Genomic DNA, 18,726 nt, shown 5'->3' on the forward strand with positions numbered 1-18,726 from the left:
CCAGGCCGCGGACCGCGCCGAGCCCGACTACCAGGAGCCGCGGGCCAAGCCGGCCGCCTGCGCCGCCTACGCGGCCCCGGGAGACTGCCTCCGACCCCTCAGCCCCACGGCCATGACCGCTCTTTTGTGAGCACACTGTGAAAGCAACCTGCTGCGGTACCGAGCGGCGGGCTGTGCGCGGCCTCGGAAGAGGGGAGATGTTCAAGCCCGCGTGTGAACGCGGGTGTCTGTGAGTGAGGCAGTGCGTGCGCGGGTGATTTCATAGGATCCTGCGGTGGAGTCCCGGGGACCACCGCCTCTCCTACTGTTTACAAAGTGGTGCGTCTGGTTTTGTTCTGACCCTTAGGGCGAGGGTCTGTTGGTTTTTGTTGGGCTAGAAAAACGAAAATTTCCAGATAGCATTTTCATTTCTCTGCGATACTGAGCTGCTGTGGTATAAAATGTGCAATCTGTACAGAGTTGTATTTAACATGAATTAAAGTAACTTAAGTTCACTTTATCAGATTTTAGTTCTGCACAGTGGTTAAGTGGGAGAATGCAGCTGTTGCGAAATCGTATATAATAGTAAGTTCACTTTTTAAGTATATTTTATCTGATACTGTGTTAGCAGCAGGTCTGTTTAAACTTAATCTTGTTATTGTGGCCCATTTCTTTTCCTTTGATACCTAGAACTAAAAGCATTGCTAACATTCTTCCGGAAGGAATGAAATTACTTGAAGCACGAGAAGCGCACCAGGGTGGTGGTTAGCAATTATGATTGTAGATGAAAACACAACACAGCCACCTCAGCAGCTGTCTGTTCCTTAGACGGGAAGTGTGGCGGCCAGTAGGGGCAGGGGCGTGCACGGAGCAGGAGGTCTCCGCGGCCCGCAGGGGGGCGGGGGTCTCCCTGCCCGAGGGACCTGGTCTTTGTCCCACTTTGCCTCTTCCTCACCTCAGGCCTAGCAGATACTGTGCAGCCTTCACATGCAAATCCACCCTTTCAAACTCTGCAAAGCCAAGTGCTGAGATTTAACAGCAACCGGAACTGCTCTCCCAGCAAACTGAACAGAGGGCGGCACAATTGTAGTCTGAATTACTGTGACCGGTGCTTTTGTACCTCAGATTGGAAATATGGCTGAGGTCAGATGCCCACACTTTTCGTGACTTTCTTTAGAAATAGCACACTGTACTATGAAACACAAAGCTTCTGAAATGTGGTCTTACAAAAGTGACAAAGGCAAAATCCACATCGAGCTTTTCTCCTGAGATGGTTAGGGAGTGAACTGATTTTGTAAAGAAACCCTTGAGCATGTGTCTCTAATCCCAGATTAGTCAGGACCTCAGCTGTACCTCATGTCCAGTGCTTTTTACCTGAGTTTGCTTTGGGTTCGTGGTGGGGGGTGGGGGAAGAGTTAACCTCTTTTGCCAAAGAGGAAAGTGTAACAAAAAATGTGGACCAAAAAAATCCTTGACCTAAAAAACGTATTATAATCCTATTTGTAGGACGATGACTTTCTGTGGAACTACAAATATTAAAATAGTGAGGGTGCTGGACCTTCACAGCAGACTTTTTGGTGACTTTAGAGGAGAAACCGTTTACTTTGTGGAGTTTACATGGTTTTTTATGCATACTAATTGTAAAAATAAACTATGCCAAATCACAGAGCGCCTGCCCCTTCTTGGTGTCCTGCTTGCCAGGCTATTGAAGGCATTTGAGACTCAGCCTCCGTAAAAGGGGCTACACTGCACAGAGGCTGGGTTTGGAGTCAGTTAGGTCTTGGGTCCTGATCCTGAGCTGCCAAACAGCTGAGTCTGTTCAAGCTTGCATAGCAGTGGAGTCAACCATCAACGCTTGCATTTTGGCAGAGACAGACTGCAAGGTAGCGGAGGAGGGGAAAATTTTATCATGGAAAAGAAAGGAGGGCTGCAGGTGTGTCCTGACTGGAGGCTGTTGGCTTGGGGAAGCTGTTGGATGGATTGATTTCATAATTGGTTAGGGATGCATATTTGGCTTTCTTAGGTTGTCCCTAAGTTGGAAGTGGGGAAGAGGCTATCAGTTATTAATCAAATCTTTGGGGTTGACTGTTGTAGGCCTTATTGCTTGGCTTCCTGGATCGTTACCAGAAATAGCGATCTGATCTCCTACAAGTCTGACAGCAGGCTGGCTTTCTGGGCTGGTTACTGTGGATAAATGGGTTGCTTTTCTGTGCATATTGCTGTGGGTTGTGAATCACAGTTCAGTTTTTATTTATGGTCTGTCCATTATCCGTTTGTGTGTTCAGTCTGTTCTATATAACCCTTAGCCTCAGTTTCCTCATGTTAAAAATGTTGTTAATGCGGAGCGCCTGGGTGGCTCAGTCAGTTAAGTATCTGACTTTGGCTCAAGTCATGATCTCCTGGTTTGTGAGTTCAAGCCCTGCATTGGGTTTTGCACTGACAGTGTGGAACCTGCTTGGGTTTCTCTCTCCCTGTTTCTGCCCCTCCCCCACTTGTTCTTTTTCTCTCTCTCTTTATCTTTCTCTCACACAATAAAGCTGAAAAAAATGTTAATGTGCCTTCCTTTCTTGAGGGCTTACAAGTAAGAATTAATTGGGACAACATTTATCCAAGTGTTTGTTTTACCCAGGTCCTCGGTGGGTTGCATTTAGCCTTCTAACAGTAAAATATTAGTCCGTAAGAGTAGAATTCTTCACAGTGTATTCCTGTTCTTTTCCTCCCTCACATTTCTTCCCTGTACTCATGATTTAATCACAACAGAAAGAGAACAGGACTTTGTTTTGGAACAGAATTTCTTAGGGGTGGCCTTGCTGTGTAGACCCTGTGGGTTGAGTGGAAAGGTCTGATAAAAACCCTGCACTGCCCACCTTAAACTAGAGGATAAGAGGAGGAAAATGGTTTGCCTTTCTTTTCCAGCATTTTGCAGCATTGGCACATGTGATAAGGTGAGAATGAGATCATTCTAATTGTCTGGTGTTTTCTTTGTTATCAAATCCTGTTGGGAGGCAAAGATTGCATTCTATCATGTCCTGCCTTCGTGGCTACAACACATCTTATCCAACAAACAAACTACACGGACCACAGAGGTTGCTGAAACTTCACTCTGGGCTTTATTCCTATTTAAACTTTTATTAATATTGGCAATCAGCCTAGATAACCTCTAGCAAGAATATGAGAGATTGTTCTGTTTATTACACTTGTTCCAAATCTTAGAAAATGAAATCACAATTTTAGACGCAACTATAGACACCATGAAGAGCCTTTCATAAGTATGTCACTGCAAGGACTTTTATAAATACATCAGTTCAGTAGCCAAGCACCAGCTTGGCCTCACTTTGCTCAGAATGCCTCGCTTTCATTCACTCATGCACCAGAGAGTTCCTGAGGCTCACCCTGCACTTGCTTGGAAGAGTGTGTACTTGAGAGGGCACGCCTAAGCTCTCTGCAACCTCGGACAGTTGAGTCCGCTGACGGAAAGTGAGGGTTGAATAAAATCCTGCTAGTGGTCCTTGCCCCAGCTAGCCCAGCCCCGCCCCTCACCCAGCGCTCTCCCTGCACCCGCGGCACTGTGTGCGCGCCAGCCCCAGATCTCTCCTCTCTCACACCACAGGTCTCTCTCCCAGCCTCCCGGTTCTACAAATAAATCCCCCTGGCGGCTTTAAAGATGCCTGCTCTGTTTTGGTATCCTGCGGTTTTACTACTATGTGTTCAACTGTGATTTCTTTGAATTCATTTGTGCTCACGTTACTTGGGACTCCTGCATCTTGCATCCTAGGATTCATCTCTCTCAACCAGGACAAATTTTCAGCTATCCTATTTTGCAATACTGCTTGCCTCAGCTGTTTTCTTTACTCACTCCTGGAACTCCCGTTCATTGGGCCTTCTCATTCCATCCCCCAGGTCTCTTAACCGCTCTTATTTTCTGTCTCTTTATCTTCTGTGCTGCGTCCTGGGTCAGTTCCTGAGGCACAATGGGGCGTAGTGGTTGGGTGCACAGACTTGGGATTGATTGCCTGGACAAGGAGCCATAATCTCTCGGTGCCTGTTTCCCTGCTTGTTATGTGGGGAGAAACTCTACTATCCACCTGCCTGTGCCTGCTGTGAAGATGAAATGAAGCCTGGCCCACATGAAACCCTAGGATTCCATGTTACAGCCCAGTTTACTAAGTCCCTCTCCTGCTGTCTAATCTGCAGCTTAATTTAGCCCTTGAGGTTTTAATTTCAGTTTTTAAAAACTTCTAGGTCTGCTGATTCTTTTCTAAATCTCACTCCCCCCCCCCTTTTTCTTAATACTGCTGCGGTATTTTCTTGGGCTTTGATTCCTTCTTTTAATTATTTGAAACATACTAATTTTGTATCCTCTTTCTGATTGTCCTGGTATCTTCATCTCTGAGTAAGACCAGTGTATGATGATTTATTAGGCTTGCTCAGTGCTGTTCAGTAGAACTTCTGCAGCGATGGAGTCGATCTCGGAGTTGTTCAGCGTGGTTCTCAGTAACTACACAGGGCCGTGGAGCACTTGAATGTGGCTGGACGGACAAAGGAAGATGTTTTTGGTTTTCTTGAACTTCAGTTTATTTGAATGTAAATAGCCGCATGTGGCTGCTCTATTGGACAGGACACAACTGTGATGTGCACTGCCCCCCACCCCCCATCAGACCTGATCTCCTCCTTTGTTCACCCCACTCCAGCCACACTGGCCTCTTAGCTGTCACTGGAACTTGCCGGGGACACACCCATCCTGAAACCTCTGCACATGCTCCTCTTCCTGGAAAGCTCTGCCCCCAGATATCTGCACGGCTTAGTCTTTCGCTTCCTGCAAGTCGCACTCAGACATAATCTCCATGGGGTCTTCCTTCCTTTCCTGTGTAAAAACTACAAAGTCCTCCCAAGCACAGTTCCTGCCTCCTTTCCTGCTTTACTTTTCTTTGGAACATTTATTGCTGTCTACCACAGCGCCCATTTTTATTTATTGTTCTCAGCCTCTCGCACCAGGTGACATCCGATGAGGGACAGGAGTCTTGTTTTGTTCCCTGCATGTCCCCAGCACCTAGAACAGCACTCGATAAATATTTGCTCCATGGACGAATAGCCAGAATTCTTGAGGCTCTGTCCTGTGTGCTGTTTCTACAGACTCTCGTTCAGGATGCTTTTTGTCTGTCTGGTTTCACATTTCTTACTGTGAGCCCTCCCGTAGCAGGGTAGCAGGGCTTTTTCCTCCTTGTGAAAAACCTCATGACTGTGCCATGTGGGTGGTTTTGCATCTCCATCTGTCAGGTGCACTAGGTGGAGTGTAAGTATGTTCTGTGTAATATTTGGGACATATTTTGTTTAGTGTAAGTATGTCCTTTGTAGGGGTGCCTGGGTGGCTCAGTCGGTTAAGCGTACGGCCTCGGCTCAGATCATGATCTCATGGTTCGTGGATTCGAGCCCCACATCAAGCTCTGTGCTGACAGCTAGCTCAGAGCCTGGAGCCTGCTTCAGATTCTGTGTCTCCCTCTCTCTCTGACCCTCCCCTGCTCACACTGTTTCTATCTCTAAAAATAAATAAAAGACAGTAAAAAAAAAAAAGTATGTTGTTTGTAATATTTGGGACAATTATTCATGGCCTGTATTTAAAAAAATTTTTTTAATGTTTATTTATTTTTGAGAAAGAAAGAATGCAAGCAGGGGAGGGGCAAAGAGAGGGAGACACAGAATCTGAAGCAGGCTCCAGGCTAGCTGTCAGCACAGAGCCCAATGTGGGGCTCGAACCCATGAACCATGAGATCATGACCTGAGCCAAAGCCGGCCTGCCTAACTGACTGAGCCACCCAGGTTCCCCTGTCCTGTATTTTTATTTGCTAAATCTGACAGCACTAACACCAGGAATATCATCAGCCCTGCATCAGTTTTTAGCTGAAACTTTAGACCCAAACCTCTGTGAGGCACAGTCCCCGCATTTAGTTTCTCAGGGGAGACTTCCCTTGTCATCCAGGGCCAAAGGATCCAAACATCCTTTGTTGTCTGTTCTAACAGGCAGATTTTTTTAGGCCCACCCTTTCACTGTTCCAACTCCCTGTCTTGCCTAACCCCAAATCATGTCTCCTATGGCTTCGAGGAGGTTAAGTACCCAGCACCTGGCTAACCAGAATCCTCCCTCCATCCCTGGGATCACAGAGCCTCCACTCCAATGTTTGTCACTGTTTTAAAGTTTCTTCTGGGTAATTCCCTTCCTTCTTTCCCTTCCCTTCCTTCATCCCTCTCCCCTCCCCCCATTCTTCCTTCCTTCCATCCTTCCTTCCTTTCTTCCTCTTTTTTGTTTTTTAAGGTTTGCTTATTTATTTTGAGAAAGGGAGAAAGTATCAGTGGGGGAGAAGCTGAGACCAAGAGAGAGAGAATCCCAAGCAGGCTCCGTACTGTCAGCTCAGAGCCCGATGTGGGGCTCAAACTCAGGCACCATGAGATCATGACCTGAGCCGAAATCAAGTCAGCTGCTTCACTGAGCCACCCAAGTCGCTCTGTCCCCTTATTTTTTAAAATTAGCCGAGCCCTTTAAAGAGTTAAGATTTTCTTTTATCTAACATCCCTAGGAACTTATAGACAGGTTTTCATCTCCTCTTGCTTGGAATGATGCCTCCCCACCAGGCAGGAGATAGCATTTTTATTTCAAGTAGTACAGGATTTCGAACTCAGGTTTAACCTGGGATTTAATCTTTTTAACTACATGATTTTAAGCACATTTTTGGTGCTCAGTCGATTAAACAAGAGGCCCATTAGACTGAGGTGGCTGATTGCAGCCTTGGCAGCCTATGTAAGCAAACCAAGGTCTAAACCTGTAAATGTCTCAAGGTTTCAAAATCAAACGCTAAGGACAATGGGTGATGAACAGCCAACTACGATTTAAACTATAGCCAATCAAATAACGTCCTTTCTTTGCCTCCCCGTGTTCTCTCAGTCTTTCCCCGGGCTGCTTTGGTGGAGCGCTCCTAACCACTCCTGGTCTGGCACCACCCAATTAGAAGTTATAAATGCTTAAGCTTAAAATTTTTAATATGCGCCAGTTTATCTTTTAACATTGGTGATTTCTAAACCCACTTCTTAATCCCTAAAGTAGAAATGATTATACAAGGGCTGTTGTGAAGACTGATCTATATCAGTCTTTTGCATACAGCAGATGATCAATAAATATTAACTCCTTTCTTTCCACCCAGAAGTCTAAGCTGTCCTCCAACACCATCTCCCTTGGAGTCCTTTCCAAGCCGAGGTCACCTTTCCTCTTCAGCAGTTGGTGGCACTTGCAGTGGCCAGGGGGCAGTGCACGCCTTCCTCTCGATCCCCACTTCCCATCCACTCACACTTTCTCTCCAGCTTGCACAATCCTCTGCCTTTGTGACACGCGTGCCCCCCTAGCTCTACCATCTTCTGTTCTCGCCGTGGCACCTAGTATCTTCCAAGCCACCTTCCCCGCTCACTGAGGACGTCTGCCTTGCTCAGCGTCTCCCCGTTCCTTCCCTGTGATCACACTGAGGGTTCAGTGTCCAGCACAGTCACTTCCATGGTTCTCTGACCCTCCTCTAGTAACCTCCACTCCACTTAAACTAACTCCATGCGTGTCCACACTCTTGCTGTCGGCTCTGAAGTCTTACTAATTCTCTCTGCTCAAATCCTCCTGTTCTTTGGATTCCTCACCTTTCCTCCTACTTACTTATAGACCCGATGAAGATATTGAATGCCCAGATACCATTTTCCTCTGGTTGTTAAACTTTTATTTATTTTTGAGAGCAAGAGAGCCTAAGTAGGGAGGGGCATAAAGAGAGGGAGACAGAGGATCCTAAGTGGACTCTGTGCTGACAGCAGAGAACCTGATGCAGGGCTGGAACTCACAAACTTGAGATCATGACCTGAGCCACCCAGGTGCCCCTGGGTATTAAACTTTTTAAGTTGCATTTCCTTTCCATCCATCACTTGAACTGTTCTGTCTCCGCATTTTCACTCCATTGTCTTCCCAGGAACCCCAAAGCGTTAGGACCCCACGGCATAAGCCCGCCTTGACATACCATCTCCACATGTTCACCACAGCAGAAGGAAAACACTCAACGCTGCTCTTAAAAACTCCTGGTTTCCTCAGCCTTATCCAACTGATCTTTGATCTGCTTCTTTTCCCATCCCCCTAACTGTTCCACATCAGTGCCCCTCTCCACACTTTCCCTTTACCGAGGCCTCACCACGCTCCTTCACTTCCTGGTCCTTAAAATCCAATCCTGTAACTTCTGTCCATCCCTCTTCCCACAGAAAACTGCATCCAGTTAAGTCCTTTTCTTCTCCCTCTGTGTCAAACCAGGAGTTCCAGACCTTCCCCGGAGACCCGGTCCCCATTGCGTTCTCCGTTACCTCAGATGTTGCTCCAACCATCTATTCCCTTTTCCCTTGCCTTTATCTTGGCCTATAAACTTGATCAAATCTCTCTCACGTGTAAAGAATTCTCCCTAAACATCCCAAGCCCATTTCATTATGTCCCCTTTCTTCCAAGAATGATCTTAGAATTTCTATGTGCCTCAGGTTCATTCATTCTTCATCTGATGTGATCATTGGTTACACACAGTTATTCGCCGGTTATGTGAACAAAACAGAGTAATCTTACACATTTGTCCAAGCCCTTTACCTCCCTTCAGGGCATTTTAAATGGTTTTCATGTAAGTACTGCACATTTTTTTGTTTAACTTCTACTCAGGTGATTTTTGTTGTTACCATCCTGAATGGTAGCATGCCCCTCTTTTTGCATATCAAGGACTAGTATGGCCTTAGTGGGAAAAAGTAGGAATTCTGGGTCTGGACTGCCGGTGTTCAAATTCCACTGTAGTTATGTGACCAAGAAAACATTATTTTACCCATCTCTGACTCCATATCCTTATTTCTAAATGGAGATAGTAATAGAATTTACCCCCATGGAGTTGTGGTGAAGATTACAAGGGTTAATACATGTAAAACACTTAGAACAGTGCCTGACCCATGGTAGGCTCCATGTTGGTATTAGCTTATATATATATATTTAGTTAAAACCTTTTTTCTTCCTCTTTGATATTTTTTAACATTTAAAAAAATTTTGGGGGGGGGGCGCCTGGGTGGCTCAGTTGGTTAAGCCCCCGGCTTCAGCTCAGGTCATGATCTCACAGTTTGTGGGTTCAAGCCCCGCATCGGGCTCTGTGCTGACAGCTAGCTCGGAGCCTGGAGCCTGCTTTGGATTCTGTGTCTCCCCCTCTCTCTGCCCCTCTCCCGCTTGCACTCTGTCTCTTTCTTGCTTTCGCTTGCTCTCTCTCAAAAATAAACATTTTAAAAAATTAAAAAGAGAGATGCTCAACTGGCTGAGTCACCCAGGTGCTCCATGGTTTCTGTTTATATTCTCCTTTACTGTTTCCTTATTTCCAGTAGTTTTTAGCTGAGTCTTAGTTTTTCTGGGAATGTGGTTATGTCCGCAGTAGTGCTGTTGCAGCCTCCTTTTGCAGCACGCCCCCTACCAGCTTATCGCTGCCAGTATCTCCCACTCAGTATGATGCTGGCTTAGGCGAAGCAATAGATTATGTTGAGGTGTATATTAAAAATGCATCCATTCATTCCTTTTTCTTTCCTCACCAAGAATTAGTGTTGGATTTTTACCAATGACCTTTCAGCACCTCTGGAATTAGAAGCAAATGATTTTCTTGCCTAGAACCCCTTTCTAGATGCAGCCATATGATTAATTATGTCATTGGATGCCCTACATAGGTATGGCGTGTGTGGCTATGCTGAATTCACACCGGTAACATTTTATTTAGGATTTTTACATGAATGTTCTTTTTGCGAGATAGGTCTTTTCTTTGTATCAAGTTTTATTAGATTTTATTAGCTTGACAAAAACAATTTCATTTTCTCCTCCTTTTAGGTTCTTCTCTTGCTAGGCATTGCAGTTTACCTCCTTTTTAAACATTTGGGAGCATTGCCCCATGAAACCATCCATTTGTGGTAGTCGGGGGAGGCAAGCACAGACAATTGTTTCCATGGAAATCTGTTTAGATTTTAAAACTTCAGTTTTGGAGAATGATAAATTACATTATCGTAGAACTGTTTTCAAATTATTGATGTAGAATTGAAGAAAATAGTTTTTTAAATTATCTTGTGAGTTCCTTTTTTGTTATGGTGATTTCTCCCTTCTTGAGTATTTGCCTTTACTGTCTTTTTTCATTATTAGGTTAGCCAGCAGTTCATCTCTTGTCTTAAAATTAGTCTGTTTTATTTTTAGTTCTGCTTTTTTTTCAGAAGCAGACAACTCACTTGTTACAGCGCTAGGCAGAGGTAAAAATGACTTTAACAATGGTGAGAATGACACCTTCACAATTGTCACAAATCCCCTGTTGCCATCTTGCTCCCTAGAGAAGGTGGGAACCCTGTGCATAAATGCAGAGCGGGGAGGAAATGCTGGAGTCTGAAGGGTCTGTGGCTCCGCTTGTTATGTGAGGGATTCTTGCATTCTAACAGTCACTCAGCTGCAAACATTTCGAGGGATATTCAAAGCCAGCTCAACCATCACTCTTAAAAATCAAAACTGAATCAATCCTAGGCTCCATCAAACCTGGGACCATTTTTAAAAAATAGAAATAGGTGTGCCTGGGTGGCTCAGTCAGTTAAGCATTTGATTTTGGTTCAGGTCATCATCTCCTGGCTGGTGAGTTCAAGCCCCACATCTGGCTCTTTGCTGTCAGCACAGAGCCTGCTTTGGATCCATTGTCTCCTCGCTCTTTCTCTCTCTCTCTGCCCCTCCCTCGCCCACGTTCTCTCTCAAAAATAAAGATTAAAAAAGAAGAAGAAACAATTTTTGGGGGGAGAAAGACTGAAAAGCCAACAATTTCACTTGTATTTCCCTTTCTACCTTTCAACGTGGCCTCTTAAAGTAGAATCAAGAGAGGGGTTTGGCGCTGACCCTTCCTAGCTGTGTAACCCCGCACAAGTAATATAACTTTTCTAGTTCTCAGTTTATTCATCCTCCCAAGAGTATTTTATCTGGCGATCTTCATAAAGCCTTCCAGCTGATAGGCAGAAGCAGAATTATCTGCTGCCCCCTGCTGATGCTTGGACAAATTGCAAATTTTTACCATTCCAAGGCATAGAATCCAAATTGTGTCTATGTAGTTTACATTGTGTGTGGCTCTAATTTTCTTTCTTACAGTTCCATTCATCTATCTTCCTATTCATAAGTCAGAGATCTTTTACAATCAAATAGTGTCTTAACTTGAACTTTAAAACAATCTTGTTACTTTTGCTGTTCAAACCTGGCCATCCTTCCTGAATTCTTTGGAAGTTTTGTTGCAACTCCCACTGCTGGGATGGCTTTTTAGAATTGTCTTTGGTTGTTAATTTTTGTTTTATATATTTTGAGGAAAGTTTAAATTGGTATATTCAAGGTTAGAATTATTTTAACTTTGTAGTGAGAGTTGATTCTTTAAGAATTTAAGTAGTTTTCTATCCCTGATAATGCTTTTTTCCCCTTGAAGCCTATTTTCTGAGATGAATAATGATCTAAGCTGGCCTTTGGAATATATGCACAGTGTATCTTCTCGATCATTTCACTTTCAAATGTCCCATATCCTTATGGTTTAGGTGTGGATTAGTTTTTTCACTTCGAATTCTTTTAACAAGAGAGTTTAGTCTCTGATCAAGCACTCTCAAAATCCAAGCCTAGTAGCACATCCATGGCACCTGCCAATACGCGAGCTAATTCTTACACTTTTGATTTCTAGTCTCTCTTCTCCCACACCAGGCCCAGCACATCCTCAGCTAGCCTATGCTAGGCATTAAGCCTAGTTATTGGCCAAGCAACCAAGAAAGTAGTTATTCTCTGAGGAGGAGGGGGTGCTTAGAGGGAGCCACAGGACTCAGCAGGGAGCTACACTGACAACTATGTTACAAAGAACACCAAGCAAAATCAGCAAAGGAAAAGGCGCGTGAACAAAGTCCAGAGGAAACCAGGCACAGGCTCCAAGAATCTCCAATTAAGTCATGCAGGATGAGTTTAATTCCTCCAACAGTGGTGTGTAACACATGAAATCCTGTCCATCAGGGAAGCTTGCCTGAATCTGGGCATGGAGTCCAGGGTCTTTACATAGGCACTCTCTGCCTAGCATGTATCAAACTTCCACATTCCCAGAAGAAAAGCTGGTGTTCAACCGAAGTCTTCACGTTTGTACAAAAGTTTCAGGACCAGTTAGGGAATGGGGGTGAGGGTGGTGGGTACACTCCTGAAATCCACATTGCTGGACACTAGCCAAAGGTGCACTTTGCAGATAGGCCTTTCTGAGGCTAACAGGTTCAGGCACACCATCTAGGAAATACTTAGTAACTGAGCCAGGACCTCATGCCAAGGACTATGTGTACCCCACTTACTGAGCAGGATGTCGTTTTCACCCTCTGGGTGGGAGATGAGCCAACTCCTAATCTATTAACCTGTTTCTTCAGCTCTCACTCCTGGTCCACTTGGGTTAGCCTGGGTCCTCCAAGCAGCAGACACCAAGACCAAGAAGGGATCTGCTGTGCAACAGCAGATGAGGGGCAGTGCTGGTGAGGAAAACTAGAGCGGAAGCTGGGTTTAGCAGGACACTGGAAGTACCCAGACACTGATGCAGGTATGAGCTCAGCAGAATGAAAGGAAGGTAGGTTGGGTGAAAGCAATTCAGGGGTGCGTGGGTGGCTCAGTGGGTTAAATGTCCGACTTCAGCTCAGGCCATGGTCTCAGGATTTGTGAGTTCAAGCCCCCAGTCGGGCTCTGTGCTGACGGCTCAGAGCCTGGAACCTGCTTCGGATTCTGTGTCTCCCCCTCTCTCTCTGCTTCCCTCGCTTGCACTCTCCCTCTCAAAAATAAACATTGAGGTGCCTGAGTGGCTCAGTAGGTTAAAGCAATGGACTTCAGCTCAGAGCCTGGAGCCTGTCATCGGATTCTGTATCTCCCTCTCTCTCTGACCCTCCCCTGCTTGTGCTGTCTCTCAAAAATAAATAAACATAAAAAGAAATTCAGACTGTTATGTAATTCTACAGGAGTCTGTCAAGACCGTCAGTCAAGTCAAAGTCACGGGCTCATGACATCTGTGTCATAGCGGCAGCTGGAGAAGCGGAGTCTCCTTCAGGCAGGGCTGGGTCTCCGAGCGCAGCAGCGGCTGGCCTGGAGTCGCTGTGGTCCTGCTGGAGACCCGGGACACACACGTGGCTGCCACCACGGGGCTATAGCTCTCCAAAGACACCTGAAAAAGATTTATTAGCAAACAAATATTTAGCACCAACAGCGCAGGGTACCTAGCAAGAATTTTGGTTTAAAATAAAAAAAACTTATAAAACTACCTAGAATCGAACACTGGTTAAGGATGAAAAGGTAAATAATCTTCTTTGTTTCAGAAACTCAACATCCTGTGCAGATGGATTCTGAGGAAAAGACTTCTAAACTACTTAGTGAACGGGGAGCTTAAGCTGCCAGCATTCAAACTAAATCAAGGTTAGTCAACGACAAAAAATAAGTATCTGTAAATGTTCCTAACTCAAGTAGTTTTCTGAAATATGATTTGTATTCATTAACACTTAGAGGAAAATATCATTTGTAAGTTTATCTTCCTGATTGACAAACACCTTTAGCAAAGAAAAGGCATTCCTATACATTTTACACCCTGTTCTTAGGCTGACTGTAAGTGACCACATGTAAAACTTCGAGACAAAGTTGTCTCTCAAAAATTAACAAAATTTTTTAAAAATTTTAAAAAAAGAAACGTAATGTTTCCAGACATTTCTAAAAGTTATATTACACATAATTTGGGAACTTCTTAACCTGTAGGTTCAGGTGATAAAATAGAAAGAAGAATGTCCTCTCACATGGTATCTAGTAGGATTGATTTTCTAATTTGTTTCAATGTTATCCTCTGAGAGAACACTGACTATTCAAGATTTCTAACACAAAACTACCCCAGAGCGACCGGAGTCGTTGCCATCTGCTACGTTTCAACAAAACAGTGCTTCCACAGTTGCTCTGACAGATCCTTCCAGTCAACATCTTTTTAACTAAGCCAGACTAAACAATTCCTAAGATCAAAGTTAATTACTATAAAAAGAAAAAATGATGGGGCGCCTGGGTGGCTCAGTCGGTTGAGCATCCAGCTTCGGCACAGGTGATGATCTCATGGTTCGTGGGTTCGAGCCCATCAGGCTCTGTGCTGACAGCTAGCTCAGAGCCTGGAGCCTGCTTCGGATTCTGTGTCTCCCTCTCTCTCTGACCCTCCCCTGCTCACGATCGATCTCTCTCTCTCAAAAAATAAATAAAACATTAAAAAAAAATTTTTTAAAAAATGAAAAGAAAAAAATCATTCCAATATAGTAACTAGTTTCCGCCTTTGCATGGGCTGTAGGATCTCTTGGTACAAATGACAAAGCTACTAGAAATAAAGAAATCAAAATATGTAATGTGAAAGAAACTTAAAATGTTTATTTTTTTAAAAATGGGATCAACACGTTTTAATGTAGAAGATGCCATCTTTATTTACAGGCCAATAAAAAAATATTAAACTCAACTTAACTAGATATAATACATTTGTCATAAACCCTATAGCTCTGAGGCCAACCCTAAGTGGAAGACTGAATAGGTGGAACAGTGCATTACATAACACAGATGTCAAATAATGTGTGGCTTACACACGAACCAATATATTTTGTTTCTAACATGAAAACAAAGTCAGCCCACCGTGTGGGGGGAAAATACCAGCACCACGCACAGCATGCACATGCTGTGTTACCTTTTGACAACTGTTTGGGTATCATTACCAAGACTCACAACAGTTTCATCTCTCTTAAACCTGTTTTAACAAGCCTCAGATCCCAAATATTGTTGCTCCGGCATATTCACAGCAGATACCACAGAAGAGAATTTTAGAGGCTACAATGTAAATATATCAGCACACACACATACACAGCCTCCACATTGTGTCCAACGTATTTCCCCAGCTATTCCGCTTGTCCATTTGTGCATTTTTCTTCTTCCTTTTTAACTGTAATGGCTTCGCAACAGTTCTTTTCTGTTTGGTTTTGCCCTAGAAACTTGAGTGTTAGGAATTTCTCCCCTGTGTGAAAATATAAAAACCGCTTCTCATTAGTTTACAATTCTTAGCTCATCCCCCAGAGACCATATTTTCTAAAATGAACTTTTAACTGTACTTTCTAAACACCTGCCAGGAAGCTCACGGTAGCATCTGAGCAACAGGACTCCCCTGTAGGCTTTGCAAACCAAGCTGAAGCAGGAATGAACTTGGGCCATTTTAAACTACCGGGGAAAATTTTCGCTCTGCTCTTCAGCCCTTGAAAGGAGTTTAAGTCATAACCATCCCACATGATTTATATTACGCAATGTCTAGGTAGAAATGCCAATTCAAGGCTCTTTAAAAAACTCTTCATGGACTTTTTAGATTGTTCTTGAAAATCAAAAGGTTTTAGCTAATATTTCCTAAGGATTCTATCTAGTGGATACAGGATATTCTCTGAAAAAAATGCCCTGGTCATCCCGGCCCAGGCTACGTTTAAAAAAAATAAGAACATGGTCACAACAAAAATGTCTTCAGACATGCTACAATGGAAATTTTTTGTGGTTTAATGAATATACTGGCTAAAATCCAGTCTGCCTATCCCATGTTGATGCTGGGGTATGTTTTTGATGTAGGGGGAATGCATGAGGGGAAAAATCTCTTTTCTTCTTTTAAGAGGCCTAGCCTGTCAGGAGCAAACAATAACATGTAGCTTGCTTATCTGGTTGTGTAATTTAAATACTAGCTTCCGCTTGGAGGCAATGTTACACTACAAGGTATTTTAATATCAGTAACAATATACACTAGGAAGTGCATTTCTATTATAAACTAACATGGTGATATACGGATGAACAAACCACCCAAAACAAACCATAAAGGAGCAATAGTTAAAACATAAGATTTATAAATAGCAAACCCACCAAGTAAAGTATATACATTGTATAGATTTACCGAAGAACACATATATGGTGCATCTAGGAAAGAAAAACCATGTGTTGGACATCACATGACATCTGCCTGTTAGACATGAAGGTACTGATAATACTCTCCAAGCCTGTCGGCTTTCCTGCACTTAATATTCCCTTCAGCATACATCCTTTAACACCAGGATATTGGCAAAACTATCACCTCTTTAAACGCACTGTTTTCACTTTCCCCAGCAAGGCACAGTGTGGCCTGCGGGGCAGTAACTGAGAGCAGGCCCTCCAGGCTTAATCCTGCGGTAAGAGAACAGACAAATCTGTACTTTGTGTACGAGAGCACTTCAGTCAAACACGGAGATGAAAAGCCGACCAAAACAATTCCTGTATCGAAATGTCTCCCCTTATCTTGCCCACCAGTGCCTTGGCTGTTTAGATGATCGGCAAATGAGTTACTCTGCGAGAAAACCGCTGTTCAGACTAAATGTATTTCACTGACAAGGTTGAGCTTGTACTGCCAGAAAAATGTTTCTTCAAGTGCCAAGGCTGTCACAACAAGACAAACTTTATGAACAACTCAAAATGTATAAAACTGTCTTTTGTGGATTCTAGGGGAAAAAAAAAGCATCTGAGTCCAAACATTAATAATGGAATGCTCCAATACCATGCACACAGATCAACATAATTGAGAACAGATATTTTACACTCCTCTGCATTTCTTTCAGAAACCAGGAAAGTACAATGTACATTAACTTTTCAGAAAGTACTTCTAGTGCAGCACTGATTAATAAAGGATTGCTTAAAGAAAACTATTTTGTACTGCATTGAATAAAGCTGAAAGGCAAACTCATTACAATAAATGATCATTAAGAACTGATTTAGATATCAGGATGCACAATAAATTAAATTAAAAACCTAAAACCATTCTTTTACCTAAAAAAAATTAAGTCAAGCCTACATTTCTGCAATTCATTAAGTTCTGTCCTCTGGAACACCACACTTAACATTCTGGAATATATATTTATTCTCGTATTTAAAGACTATTTCTTATAAATTCCGGTTAGCACGGTCCTTCTACTAAATGGAAAAGGAGCCAAATAAAACAGGAGTGCTTCATTTGGTACTTAAGAGCCTAATAATATCCCTTTGGGAAACACATGCTTTGGTGCTTTACAATTTTAGGAAAATCAAAAATCACTTTACATGCAACAGCTAGTTATGGTATACCACAGAAAACAGGGAGTTTTATGCATTTAGAATTGTTCACATGAAGCCCTGAGGTACCCGCCTTTCATTTAGGCTACAAGCCTCCCTTGATCTTTGTACAGTCTGTTTCCGTCACCGTCTTCCCTAGTGCCCCAAGCTCAGAAGAGTCTGATTAACAATCTTGTCTGGAGATACAGTCAGTTTAGTAAGATTTCTTGTGATACAAACTGTGCAGATCATCCAGTTTAGAAGCACTGTCTTCTACAGGAGGTTCACCTGAAGTTCCTAGGTCTCCATTTTCATGTCCATCAGTTACTGCCTTCTTATTAAATCCTAAAAGAAAGAGAAAATAAAGTTCAGATAGATACGTTCTACCTAATCTGAAAAAAGTCTTGCAATTGTATTGAGCGAAAACAAATACCCACTATAATTAGTAACCGTAAGGAGGTCAATAATGGGACCCTATCTTAATCAAGTTAGCAATTTCTGACAAAGGAATTCTTTCTTCTTATAGCAGATATCAAACACTGTACAGATTTTTCACATTATCTGTTGGACCTATCAAAAAATTATATGAAATTTCCTACCAGACTTTCTGTGTAACTTAGAATACAATCGTAAAATTCATTTAATTCTACTTAGACCAATATATATTGACCAGTACGTTATATGTTTCTTTCACATTTTGCTTTCAGATTATTTAATTCAGTGCACCAGGGCACATGCTAGCCTACTGCTAAAACTCTAGGTTAATCTGAAAAATACAGGGGCGCCTGGGTGGCTCAGTCGGTTAAGCCTCTGACTTCAGCTCAGGTCATGATCTCATGGTTCGTGGGTTCGAGCCCCACATCAGGCTCTGTGCTGACAGCTCAGAGCCTGGAGCCCACTTCGGATTCTGTGTCTCCCCGTCTCTCTCTGACCCTCCCCTGATTACACTGTTTCTCAAAAATTAATAAAATGTTAAAAATATATTTTTAATAATCTGAAAAATACATACTCGACTTGCAAATAAATCAGAGTTGATTATATCATCTACTTAGTGAGCTATGAAGTCTGGACATGCACTGAACAATAACCAATGGATATATTTTGTGGTTTGAATCCATTAGTAGTAATATATCATAAGGGCATACATTTCAGTTATATGAGTCACATTTTAAGTGGTCTGCAACTTACACAGGTGATAGAGAAGTCTTTTATTTTTTTAATTTTTAAAATTGTTTTAAATGTTTATTTTTGAGAAAGAGACAGAGACAGAGCACAAGTGGGTAAGGAGCAGTGAGAAACGGAGAATCTGAAGCAGTCTCCAGGCTCCAATGCACGAACAGTGAGATCATGACCCAAGCTGAAGTCAGACGCTTAACTGACTGAGCCACCCAGGCGCCCCAGTAGAGAAGTCTTTAGCTTCAGCTGCAAAAAAAGGAAGGGACAAAGCCTTCTAACCCTGACAGAAAATAGTAGAAAGGATGAAAGACTACAAAATCATAGGGAAAGCAGACTACCTGTACAGTTATGACATATTGCCACAATAGTTTTGATCAAGATGTGTGGGGAGAACA

The 18,726-nt window shown here is 43.1% G+C and overlaps 2 protein-coding genes across 6 annotated transcripts in view; one reads left to right on the forward strand and one right to left on the reverse strand.

The window, feature by feature from the left end:
• Positions 1 to 1,647, forward strand: part of DCBLD1 (discoidin, CUB and LCCL domain containing 1) — a 65,132-nt gene extending 63,485 nt beyond the window's left edge. The window contains exon 16 of the mRNA XM_029943284.1: positions 1 to 1,647. Coding sequence (XP_029799144.1) covers positions 1 to 130 — 130 coding nt within the window. The 3' untranslated portion in view covers positions 131 to 1,647.
• An 11,347-nt stretch (positions 1,648 to 12,994) lies between these two features.
• Positions 12,995 to 18,726, reverse strand: part of GOPC (golgi associated PDZ and coiled-coil motif containing) — a 44,902-nt gene continuing 39,170 nt past the window's right edge. For 2 of the 5 annotated variants that reach the window (XM_029943285.1, XM_029943287.1), the window contains 2 exons: positions 17,444 to 17,500; positions 14,428 to 15,083 (listed from right to left, as the gene is read on the reverse strand). In XM_029943285.1, the coding sequence (XP_029799145.1) occupies positions 14,968 to 15,083; positions 17,444 to 17,500 (173 nt within the window). In that variant the 3' untranslated portion in view covers positions 14,428 to 14,967. Of the gene's footprint in view, positions 13,227 to 14,427; positions 15,084 to 15,805; positions 17,501 to 18,726 lie in introns of those variants that run through there. The other 3 variants (XM_029943288.1, XM_029943289.1, XM_029943286.1) reach the window with 2 other exon arrangements.

The sequence above is a fragment of the Suricata suricatta genome, chromosome 7 (assembly GCF_006229205.1).
Source record: "Suricata suricatta isolate VVHF042 chromosome 7, meerkat_22Aug2017_6uvM2_HiC, whole genome shotgun sequence".
Taxonomy (NCBI): domain Eukaryota; kingdom Metazoa; phylum Chordata; class Mammalia; order Carnivora; family Herpestidae; genus Suricata; species Suricata suricatta.